Source organism: Miniopterus schreibersii, assembly GCF_964146895.1.
Source record: "Miniopterus schreibersii genome assembly, chromosome: 10".
Classification (NCBI taxonomy): Eukaryota; Metazoa; Chordata; class Mammalia; order Chiroptera; family Miniopteridae; genus Miniopterus; species Miniopterus schreibersii.
This window is the reverse complement of record NC_138110.1, coordinates 61,336,112-61,348,136: the sequence shown is the minus strand read 5'-3', so window position 1 is coordinate 61,348,136 and position 12,025 is coordinate 61,336,112. Positions and strand designations below refer to the sequence as shown.

Below are 12,025 nucleotides of genomic sequence, written 5' to 3'. Positions count from 1 at the left end.
GAAATGAGATGGGCACACACCCTGCACTGGTGGTCTGTGGGACCTTGAGTGTGTCCTCTCCACTCTGGGCCTTAGTTTCCCCATTTACAGCTGAGAAGCCCCATGTCCCAGGGTGTCCAAGAGGGCTGGATGCTGAGGGGGTCGATGACCTTGTGGGGAGAGGACAGGCCCAGCCTCCCAACTCCCCACCCCCCACCCCCACTCCCAGCCGCCTGCCCAGGCAGCAGTTGAGATGAGAAGGGAAGGGTCAGGGGGGAGGTGTGGCATCTGTCTTCCACCAGGCTGGGCCTGGGCCAGTGGGAGGGCTGCCTTGAGCTCTGAGAAGCTTTTGTGGAGTGCTCTCAGATGAGGGGCATCCTAAGCTTGGGGTGGGGTGGGCTACAGCACCTGTGGAGCCCTGCCCCCACGCCCCCTGGGGCACAGGGTCAGACAGCCAAGGAACCCAAGCCGCGCCACTGGATTACTGTGGGACTTGGGGAGGTTCCCTGGCCTCTAATGCCAGGTTCTCATCTACCTCACAGAATCCAGGGGAGAGTAAATGAAATAAAGTGTCTGGCACATGGCAGGGGCTTGAAAACATGGGAGATGTGCTCAGACCCCTGCCCAGGAAATCATTACACCAGCCTCACTGTGTTCTCTGTAGGATCCCAGAGTCCAGAACTCAGGTTTCCAGGCAGGGACTGGGGCTGCGGTGGGAATGGGAGTGTGTCTGAGAAGCCTCGGGAGGCTCATCCTTCTACCGGGTGAGTGACTACAGACCTTGGTAAAGCCCCCACCTTCTGCCCTCTAGGATCTGGCTCCTGCAGCACCAGGGAATCAGTGGCAAAAGGAACCACAGGAGAGTTCCCTGTACAATAACCAGGGAAACTGAGGCGCAGGGCAGGAGTTAGCAAGGGCAGAGAGAGACCCCAAGTCTTCATATCCCCAGCTCTGGGGGCCTGTGCCAAACTTCTGTTCTTCACCAAGACTTATCTGGCTCCACGCAATTCACTACAACATTAACCAGGCTCCCAATGGCACTGGAGATAGAGAAATAACTAAGACACAAGCTCTGTGAACCAATAGTTGCTGGCCACCTACTACATGCCAGGAACTTCGCTGGGTACTTTATTTCTACTATCCCATTTAATATCCATGATATCTTTAATCACCATTCCCATTTTCCAGATGACAAAAAGTGAGGCTCAGTGAGATCACATAGCAGCTGACATTTCCTAAGACTTGCTACACGCTTTGGGCTCTACATGCATTAATGCATTCACCTTCACATGTCCTATGAAGGAGATAGGATTATCAGCTCCATTTTACAGATGAAAAAACTAAGATCTAATTGGTGAAAAAGCAGAGCTGGTATTTGAAACCAAGGCCCTGTGGCTTGAAACCCCAAGCCCTTCACTTCTTATCTGTGTCAGGCTGGGCCAGGGGCAGAAAGCAGGCTCAGGAGTCCTTGTTCTAATAAGCCGCCTGCATTGGTGGGCCCTCACACAGCTCCTTCTGCTCCCTCTCCTGCTTTGGGGTCCAGAGGCCAGACCTGCTCTGACAACTTAGCAGAGACAGAGACCTCCTCAAATGATAGCAGAGCCTTTTCCAGTTTGCAAAGCCTCCTGGAAGTGAGGCTTTGGAGTCCGTTTTCCAAATGAGGAAACTGAGACTTGGAGAGGTCAAGCAGGCTACTTACCTGGGTCACATGCAAGGAAGTGGCTGAGTTGGGATCCCGTAGGTCTTGGCCCCCTCTTTTCAAGTTCAGAGCCCTCTCTCCCAGAGAGACTCACCCCACCCCCCAGGGTGCCTGGGTTTTAGCTAAGTGCCACCATGGCGAAGGTCACAAGCTTTTTTCCCTGCTGTCCTGTAGGGCAAGGCATAGAGGAGAGGGAGGAAGAAGACTGGAAACAGGGAGGTGCCGTGGCCACTGTCATGGGGACAGGGACATGGTGCTACCTCTTATGTCCACTCCCTCTCTCACACTTGGCTTCGGCAGCTGCTGAGACCCCAAGGGCAACAGAAGCCAGGGCAGCAGCGCAGGCTGGCTCAGTTATGATGAAGGACACCCCTACCAATATGGTACGACCAGCCTGATGGGGCCTTCTCAACAGCATCCCGAACATGTGTGCATGCACACACAGTCACACTCGTGGTCTGCCAATGCCCACACCCCAGGTGCTTGCACATCTGCCAACACAGACGCTCACAATCACATAATTCATGAGCATGCAGTCTCCCCTCCACCTGTACACACACACACACACACACACACACACACACACACACACACTGCTCCAGGCACGCAGCATCTCCAGCCTGCACATGGACACGCACATGCACACTCATGCCCACACAGTCACACTTGTGCCCGCACACACACATGCACACAAGTGCCCACGTGCACACACACGCTCTACCACATGAGTTCATACATACGGACACAGTACTCAACCCCATCACCTCCAAGATAAGAGCTGGCTTGGAGAAGCCCAGGTTTGCCTAAAGCCGGCTCACTTTGTCCCTGGGCAGCCCAAGCCAGCTCCCTGATCCCTAGTTCTCCCAGAAGCATTTTTAGGATCCCAGCTGGGCTTCCTGACTCCCAGACATTCAGGGAAGGGAAGGTAGCCTACACTGGGCCATGAGCGAGAGGATGTTCATGCTAGGTTTCACTATATGTGGTCTCTACCCCACAGCAGACGGTGACCCGGGACCCAGAAGGGAGGTCCCAGGAAGGCAAAATCTGATCCTCCAGCATCACCCAGGCTCCAAAAGATAGTCCCCCAAAGTCCCCAAGACCATATTCACCAGAATTACTGAGGCTTAATTAACAAAATAGCCCACTTCTGCCGTGAGAAATCTCAATGGGGCCCTGCCGGATGCCATTATCAACCTTCTCCCCAAAGTCCCCCAGGACCCAGAACAACAGAGGCCTCCTTTCTTCTTCTTACCCCATATCCATCCTAGTGAACCCCAGGAAAGCCTTCAACATCTCACACAGAGCCAATCCTGCCTCGAGCACCAGCCTATGATCACAGACATGTTGACCAGAAGGATTCTTTCCAACTAATTCAGATTAAGGTGTAATGAACTAAAAGCTTGTCATCAAAGACCCAGGTTTTCAAATTGGGTCAGACTGCAAGACACCTTAGACAGGGTCAGAGTGGACATGTGTGCAGGCAGTACCAAAGCTCAGGCCCTGCCCCTATCAGCAGTGGCTTAGGGAAGCTCTGAGCCTCCCTCAGCCTCAGTTTACTCATCTGAAGGATGGCAACAGTAACAGCGCTGACCTGGGCTGCTGTGAGAATTCAAGAAGTCATTGCATCTCTGCATCTCAGCACAATGACAGGCACAGAGTAGAAACTCAGAAAGGGATGCCGTGGTGATAATTTGAAGAAAAGCAGGAAATATTAAGGTATTCAACCAAAGGTCACAGAACATATTACACTGTGCTAAGTCAGAGGCCATTTCCCGCCCCGACCAGCGGCCACAGGTGCCAAAGGTTTACACAAAAGCTCTGGGGAGAAAGAATGAAGACTGTGAAAATGCTCTCCGCTAAATGAACGTGTCTGCAAACTGGGAAAAGACCACCATTAGTCAATTTGGCCAGGAGAACACCTGGGGTCCTGCTGGAAAAAGCCTGGTGTTGAGAGTGGAGTTTGGCAATCCGGAGTTTCCCCTCAGGGAATGGGGCTATAATGGGGGGATCCTGGCATGTGATGGGCCACAGAGAAGCCACAGGGAACACAGAGATATGGTTCCAGTCCTGGCTCCCTACCAACAGAAACTTCCTCTCGCGAGACCTCAGTGTTCCCATCTGGAAGATGGTAGAGTTGGGTCGAGAACATCTTTCTCCAATAAGTCCTAGGGCTCTCTGATCCAGGGAATTGATAAGATGGCCCAGGGCCCTGCCCCACACATAACCTGTGGCCCTAGCAGGCCCCGGGGACAGTCCCTCTGAGAGACCAGAGGAAAAGGAAAGGGGTTGGTTCATTTTGTGGCTGACACTGGAACGGATTCAGAGGGTCTTGCCTCCGAGGGGCTTGCTTCCCCTGCTTGGCAGGCCAAGGAGGCCAATGCAGTCCAAATACAAGAAATAATAAATCCTACCAGGCTCTGCCCAGCCGGGAGGCCCGGCTGACTCTTGTCATAAAAAGATCTTATCCCCATGAGCACCCCATGCCCAGCGTGGGGGACTCCGCCCTCCTCCCCTCAGCCCTCCGCCTCTACTTCTATTTCCTGTGACAACCTGCAAACTAAAGACCAACTTGCCTCCACCCCCCCACGCCCAGGCTTCTGCTAGACCCCCGCCCTGCCCCACCCCCCACCGGGGCCCCAGCTGCAGGAGGCCCAGGCAGAGTGTAATTCCCCTTGCCCTCCTCTCAGCCCTCCGGTCGGGACAGATTAAGCCTTTGTCACACACACCCAGAAAAGCTCAGGGCCAGATGGGACAGGACAAGTGGTGTCAGATCATCGACCCGCTGCTGGCCGGGACTCAGGGAAGGGCCCCAACCACAGCACCGCACATGGCTGTGGGAGGGGGAAAGGGGGCCCAGGGAGGGGGCGGCAGCATGGAAAAGAGATGACACACCAGGGCTACCCTTGGGAACCAAGCCCATGCAGGGGACCCTTGTTCAGCTGCTGGACGACCCAACTCCCACACTCCCCCTTTCCTGAAATTGTTCTTCTTGGCTTCTTGATCACATCCTCAGTTGTGCCCACCTCCCTGACCAGCTGGGTGCTCCATGAGCAGGCACAGAGTCCAACCCATCCCAATGCCCCACTGCCTCCCACAAGGCCTGTGGGTGCTAAACAAATGCCTTAGACAAAGGTTTATGGCCCAATGACCTTCATAAAACCCACCCAGGACAAAACTACAGGATCTCTCCCAACTGCCACCAGAGGCAACGATAACTTTGTGCGTGTGTGTGTGTGTGTGTGTGTGTGTGTGTGTATGTATGTAGACAAGTGAAGGGGGGGACGTCCTTTGCACCTTTCAAAGGTCCCATTCAGCCCCTCCCAGGAAGAGGCCATGGTTGCCCCTGAATTCCCAGCAGGATTCTTTCCTCTTAGATCAGTGAAAAGGAAAATGGAAATGTAAAAATAATAACTGAGCACCAAGAAGGTGCTTGAAGATGGGGGTGGCAAGACTAGGGGTATCTCCTGCGGCTGGCTCCGGTTGGCTGGGCAAGTGGCAGGTAACTAACAGGCTCTCTGGGGACCAGCAGGCCAGGCAGGCAGGCGTGGGGAGCTCGAGGGGCGGGCTGTCACAGGAGGGCATGTCTGTTGTGTTTGTTGTCCTCCTGGCAGCCTGGGCAGGGAGGCCTGGGTCCCCTTTCTCTGCCTCCCAGGCAGGTGGTCCCTTGGGGAAGGCTTATTATTGGTCTGGAAACCAGGGTGGAGGCTTTCAAGGCCCCTTCTGCCAGGGTGGGTCAGTGTAGGCCTTATGAAGGTTATGAAAAGACTGGCTGGGCTGGCAGGACCGGGGGCCCAGACCTAGTACCCAATTTCTGCATGTGGCCTGTATGGGCGTGTGTGTTCTTGCTCCACCTTGACAGCTGTTTGGCTAAGGGGTTAAGGGCACTACCCCATGATGCCCACTCCCTAGAGGAGAGGTCGACCCACTCAGAGAACCATGAACCAGTTGCCAAGTCTGAGGGTCACCTGCCCCCCAAGTCCAGGAGTGGGTGCAGTGGGGGCTCCTGCCTCAGACTAAGAAGGATATTGGGCTAAGACTCCCAGCTCCCTAGGGAGGGATAACCCTGATGTTTGGGTAGGGGGGCACTAACTAACTGATCTGGGAAGGCTGGATGGCTCAGGGCAATGACCCAGGGTAGGGGGCGCAGACCCAGCCAACCATCTGGTGGGTCACTGACCTCCAAAAATCACACTTAGGCTGGGGACACTAGCCCAAGATGGGGGAGAACTGAGGAGGGTATGAACTGGCAGGTTGGGGAGGGCAGACCTAGGCTGGGGAGAGGCGATGATCCATACTCCCCGTGTGGGCAAGTGGGCACTGATTTAGGCTGGGGGAGGGGTCCCTGACTCGATGGGGGAGGGGGCAACGACCCAGGCCTGGTGTTTGGGGAAGAGCACTGATTTAGGTTAAAGGGGGTCTCTGACTCTCGCGGGGCCGGACCCTGCCCTAGCCTTCCTCTTTGAGAATCGGCCCGGCGCGCCCCTCGGCCCGGCCCTCTGCTCTGGGTCCGGCCGAGGCGGCAGCGGCGCAGATGGGCTGCTGGCGGCCGCAGCGGCAGCCGCGCGGTTATCAGCGCTCCTCGCAGATGGGCCGCCCGCCCTCCGCGCTCGCGGCTCCCCACTCCCCGCGGCCTGCAGCCCCGTCCCCTGGGCGCGGGGGGAGGCGCCTCCGGATCCGCTCCTTGGCTCCCGCCTCCCTCCCTCGCGGCCCCCTCACCCCGCAGGCCCGGCCCAGGCGGCCGCCAGAGGGGGAAGGGGAGGGGGAGGGGACAAGTGCACTTTTCGTAACGACCGAATCAATTGTGTGTGAAGAGCCCGCTCTGGCCAGGGACCGGGCTGAGCGCGGGGCGGGCGGGCCGGACGGGGGAGGAGCACGGAGGGGGGAGCGGGAGAGCAGGCGAGGGAGGGAGGCCGGCGCGGGGCGGCCCCGCTCGCTCGGGCCGGGCGAGGCCAGGGAGGGGGTGAGGGGGGCAGGGAGGGAGGCCGGCCCGGCCGGGTGGGCCGGGGGCTGAACGCACTAATGGAGGGTCTCCGCGACGGAAAGTTCAAAGCTCAGCAGCGCCCCGGGAGCAGCCGACCCCCCCAAGCCCCCACCCGCTGCAGAACAATGAGGTCCCGGAGGGGGAGCCGCGGGGCCCGCTCCGCACGCCCTCTCCAGGGCGCCCCGGACTGGAGGGGACGCCCCCGCCCGGCCGCCCGCCTCCTCCCTCCCGGCGGCTGCGGTTCCCCGCCCCCTCCCCCACGCCACCCCGCCCGGACGGGCCGGCCCCGGGGACGGGGGAGGGGAAGGGATGGATAGGTCAGGTCGCCCCCGTCCCAGGGAGGGGGAAAGCTAGGGGCCCGGGAGGCCGAGGGGGCGCCCCACCCACCCGCGGGAGGCTGCTCCTGCGCCAGGCTGCGGCTCGGGCTGCCCCTCCCCGAGCCAACCCCGGGTGGGGTCGGGAAGACAGTGCCCGGGTGGGCCCCCTCCCCGGGCACTGGGAAGGCGAGTGGACTCCCCGTCCCGTGGCTGCCCCTGCGCCCCCTCCCGCGGCACCACCCTCCACACACACACACACACACACACACACACACACACACGCACACACACACACCGCCCAGCCGGCCCGGGGGCGGGAGCGCGAGGCGCCCGGGACAGGCAGCCCCGGGGCGGGCGGGGGGGAGGCTCAGGCTTCGCAGAAGCCGCCTGCTGGCGGGGGGAGGGGACAGGAGGACGGAACATGCTGGGGTGAGCAGCCCGGGACAGCCCGCCCCGCACGACCACGGGCCGGGCAGCGGCGCAGAGGGGGCAGGGACAACCCGAACCCGGAGCGCTGCCTGGGCGGGCCGGGGCGGGAGGGTGAGCAGGGAAGCGTGCGTCTCCGGCGGGCCAGACCCACGGACAGCTTCAGGGACACAGGTTCCGATACACATCCACACCCCCAACCCGCCCCCGCCCACCCCGAGCCCCGCGGCGGGACCGGCCCGCTGCAGCCGCGCGCGCACTCACCGAGCCCGTCTTGACTGGCACATACACCACTTGGCCCATCTTGGGTTCCCGGCCGCTGCCCAGGCGGAAGCCCTTGGAGCGCACCCAGAACTGGAACTTGCCTTTCTCGCCGGCCGCCGGGCCACTGCCCGCGCCGGTCCCGCCGCCGCCCTGCAGGACCTCGGTGATCCGCTGGTATTTGCTGCGTGTCACCGTCTTGGTTTTGGCCGAGTCGCCGTAGGTGCGCAGGCACCAGTCCCGGAACTGGCGGCCCAGCTCCGAGTCCCCGGGACTGCGCTCGCGCTCCCAGCCCCCGCGCAGCAGCAGCGTCGGCTTCGGCATCCTCCCGCCGCGCCCGGCGCCCTCGGGGGCGGGCCGGCCGCCTGGCCGCCCGGTGCCGGGACTGGGCTGGGCTGGGCTGGGCTGGGCTGGGCCGGGCCGGGCCGGGCCGGGGCGCGCCGCGGCCGGGGCTGTCCCGCGGTGTGGCTCCGGCGCGGCTGCTTGATGGGCACGGGCGGCGGCCGGACGCACGGGGCTGCGGCGCGCTCTGTCCTGCTCGGGCGGCGGCGGCGTTGGCGGCGGCGGCGGCTCCGGCTCGCCTCCTGCTCCGCCTCCTCCTCCCCCCGGCCGGGATGCAGGAGCGATGGAGGCAGCTCCGGGCCCGGAGGTGCAGAGGGGGCGGGCCGCCCCGCGGGCGGCCGGGGGAGGCGGGAGGCGGGGAGCGGCCCCGGGCGCGGGGAGCGAGACCGAGCCTGGGCGCGGGCGGCGGCGGCGGCGGCGGCTGTCAGCTCGCGCGGCTCATCCTGCTCTTGCTCAGGCTCCCGCTGCCTCTGCTCTTCCTCCTCCTCCTCCTCCTCCCGCGCCCGCCTCCACCACGCCGCGGGATCCCACCTGTTAGAGCGTCGCAGCCCTCGCCGCCGTGCCCCCCCTCCTGCGCCCGCCCGCGGGGCCCAGCCTCCGCCCCGGCCGGGCCCCTGGGGGCGCGGGGGCTGCCGCGCCCGCAGCCACTGGGAGGACAGGAGCCGCGGGCGCGCAGTGCTCAGCCTTGAGTTCCCTCTGGCCGGGCCTGGCGGTCTCACAGGGAGCAGGGCACAGACCCCGCCTGGCCACAAGCGTCCCTGCCTCCCCGGGCGCCCCGGCGGCCGATTTTAGACCGGCGCTAGCGGTACAGGGCCAGGCCCTGCAACTGGCCTGACCTTTCTCTGGCTCTATCCCGGGGCCAGAAGAGCAGTGTTCCCCAGGGGAACCCCTAACCGCCGCCCTTGGGGCCCCCCAACTTCCTCCCTTAAGCCTCACCCCAAATTCCCCAAAGTTTGGTCAACCTTGCTTCTGCCAGTCCCACTGCTATGGGACAGCCTCAGGCCCCAGGGAAGTCGTCAACACTGGCCCATGACCTCACTCAAGCCAACCCTACCAAGGCTTCAAGCTACACTCAACACACCCATAAATTCAGCCTGAAATAACCTGTCTTCGTGGGTGCACCTTGGCCTAGAATCTCTTGCTGGGTAAATTCAGGTGGCCTACCAGCCCCCTCCTCCCTGGGTGGGGCTGAGCTTGAATAGAGCCAGCCCCCTCCCCCTTAATGAAATTACCAACATAAAATAAAGGCACAGGCCAATTTCCCAGAATTTCTGCCCTCCTTTCTTAACAGGTCGTGAGGAATTGCTGTGTTTCTCTCCCTGCTTTTCCCTGGGGTCTAGCCCACACATTCCCAGGCCTCTCCTGCAAGTCACCACTGAAAGCCGGAGGCCCAGATTTTGGCCAGTGCAGGACTATTTTCTGCCTAGGAACTACTAACTACCCCCACCCCAAGGTCCCCCATCCTGGTACCTACAGTGTACCATGTCCTGGCAACTCTGAGAGGCAAAGGGGATGGGCTCATTTTTACAGATGAAGGCCTGGGGCTTGGAGCGGTGGCCTGACCTGCTCAAGGTCACTCAGAGAGGAGAAGGTTTCAGCTCAGGTCTATCTGGCTCTTGCTACCACATCACACAAGAAGTCTCCCCCTACCACCCCACTGGGAGGAATCCCAACACTGTATATGCCCAGCTCCCTTCCCCCAAACAGGGGGCTCAGGACCCATGTCTGACTCATCTCTATACCCCAGGACCTAGGACAACACCTGGCACACAGTAGGTGCCAATTAATGCTGAAAGAACCCAAGAGGTAGTCCAAGTCCCAACCTCTCTCTGCATTTCACATAGACCTATTTTTAGATAATTTACATTTCCATGTTACTTTATATACACCAACAACTCCACAGTCATTTTTCCTCTTTATCTTCCTAAGAGCTCTTTTTGGTTCCATGCTGGTATGCCCATTTTTCAGAGATGATCACTGGGGCTCAGAGAGGGGAAGGCATTACCCAAAGGCTACCCAGCTCCAGGGATGCAGGGGCTCCTGCATGATTTGGAAACCCATGCCCTGACTTTTCCAATATACCCCTTGACACCACGCAGCTGCCTTCCTTCCTGAGAGCAAAAGTGCTCTAGCCCAGCAATGCTAATGGTCACTTTCAGCAAGGGTCCCCTGGTGCCTAGGTGGTAGGGCCTCCATTTGAGCCCATGTTTCTCTGTCCAGTTCCAAGACCCACATTGAGCCAGACCACCTCTCCATGTAATCTGGATCTTATTCTGACTTTCAGAATCTAAACACCTGCTGTCAACCTTGGGCTGAGTTATAGTGTGGCAGAAGGTGTGGTATAGTGAAAAGAACATAGGCTTTGGGTAGAGTCAAACAGACTTGGGGTTACATTCTGACCACTATTCGCCATGGCATTCTTCATGCCCTTCATGCCCATTGGCTGCCTCCCAACTGAATGAACCCATCAGTACACCCTTTGCTGTGTGACCTCAGGCACTGGACCCCAACGTCATCATCTGTACAATGGACAGAGTGCCATTGATGTAATGGCTCTGCAAAATAAAATATGTGAGAGAGCCTGGCCTATAACAAGTACCAAATAAATGCCATTTCCTCCTTTACAGAGGCTGCAAAGAATTCAAGGAAGAGGAGGAGCATTGTTGATACTTTTCATGTTTCATTCATTCAACAAACATTTCTTGAGCAGCCGTCATGTGCCAGGTGCTGGAGATATAGCCATGGGATCCCAGGATCCTTGCCCTCTTGGAGCTTACAGATGGGCGGGAAGAAGGCCATTGGACAAACCAACCATCAATGCTTACAGCTTGGGGAGAGGGCCACAAGGGAAATAGGGAGCTGTGGAAACAAACAGTGGATGGGAAGGACTGCTTTTCTTAGGAGAATCAGGCAAGACCCCTCTGAGGAGGTAGATTTGAGCAGTGACTTAAATGAAAAGGAGCCAGCTATGCTATGTTATGAGGGAAGAGCATTCTAGGCAGAGGGAACAAACAGCATGTACAAAGGCCCTGAGGTGGGAAAGAGATTGGCACTTTCTAGAAGCTGAAAGGAGGCCAGTGTGGCTAGAGTAAGGTGAGTGAGGAGGGGTGGGAAGTCAGGAAACCATGGGGAAAACTTTGGATTGCATTTTAGATGTGATGGGAAGCCACTGGTGAGTTTTAAATAAGGGAAAGACTGAGGAGTAGAGAGGAAATGAGAAGTGGAGGACAGTTACAGTGGCCCAGGTGTCTGTGGATAAGGAGCTTGCTGGTCAGAGGCCTTGGTTTCTCCTCCCATGTGTCAGCTCACTCTACAGCGGGCACATCTCAAGTGGATGTGGAAGTGGCTGAGCCAAGGAGTGAGAATAGCCTGCTGCAGACCATCTTCACTTATGTGGAAACAGATCCCTGGGCCTCTGGCCTGTTCAGTGGCATCCTTTAGCAGGGGTCCTGCCCCAGAGCATGCTGGGTAGGAGGTAAGTTTTTCACAATGCCCAGCTTTGGGGTGGGCAATCACGATCCTAGAGGGCAGTGGTTCCTCCTTTCTTCCCATTCCAGAAACCTGCCAAAAGGACATACACAGTAGGTTGTCCCATCAATCTTTCAGTGGAACCCCTGGATATCCGTTTTTTAACCTTTAGTCCAGATGTCCAAGGGAGGCTGGGATTGAAGCAAAAAGAGTCCTGACCCCCAGAGCTCATCTCTACTTTCAGCACTGACAGTAATATGCTGGGTCACAAGAGGTAAGCGATGAAGGGTCTGCAGAGAATTTATAGTTTAAACAGCCTGTTACAGATGGGTAAACTGAGGACGACAGAAGGGAACAGGCTCAGGGCCACAGGCAGAGCGGGGCACTTGGCCTTTGGTTTGGCCCAAAACACCTGCTTCCCACTGAGCTCTGACTCCTGGGCCCAGGTGAGTAGGAATGCCTGCAACTCAGAGGTGAGGTTGTCTCAACCTGGCCTGAGGTGGGGCAGAGTTCCGGGCCTGGGATAGGGCAGAGTGACTCAGGCAGCCACAG

General features: G+C 59.0%; 1 protein-coding gene across 1 annotated transcript in view; it reads right to left on the bottom strand.

The window, feature by feature from the left end:
- The window catches only part of NOL4L (nucleolar protein 4 like), a gene marked incomplete at its 5' end in the record, with an annotated part of 116,066 nt that extends 108,079 nt beyond the window's left edge, over positions 1-7,987 (bottom strand). Inside the window, one exon of the mRNA XM_081149861.1 lies at positions 7,667-7,987. Coding sequence (XP_081005987.1) covers positions 7,667-7,987 — 321 coding nt within the window. The remainder of the gene's footprint in view (positions 1-7,666) is intronic.
- Positions 7,988-12,025: the final 4,038 nt, after the last annotated feature.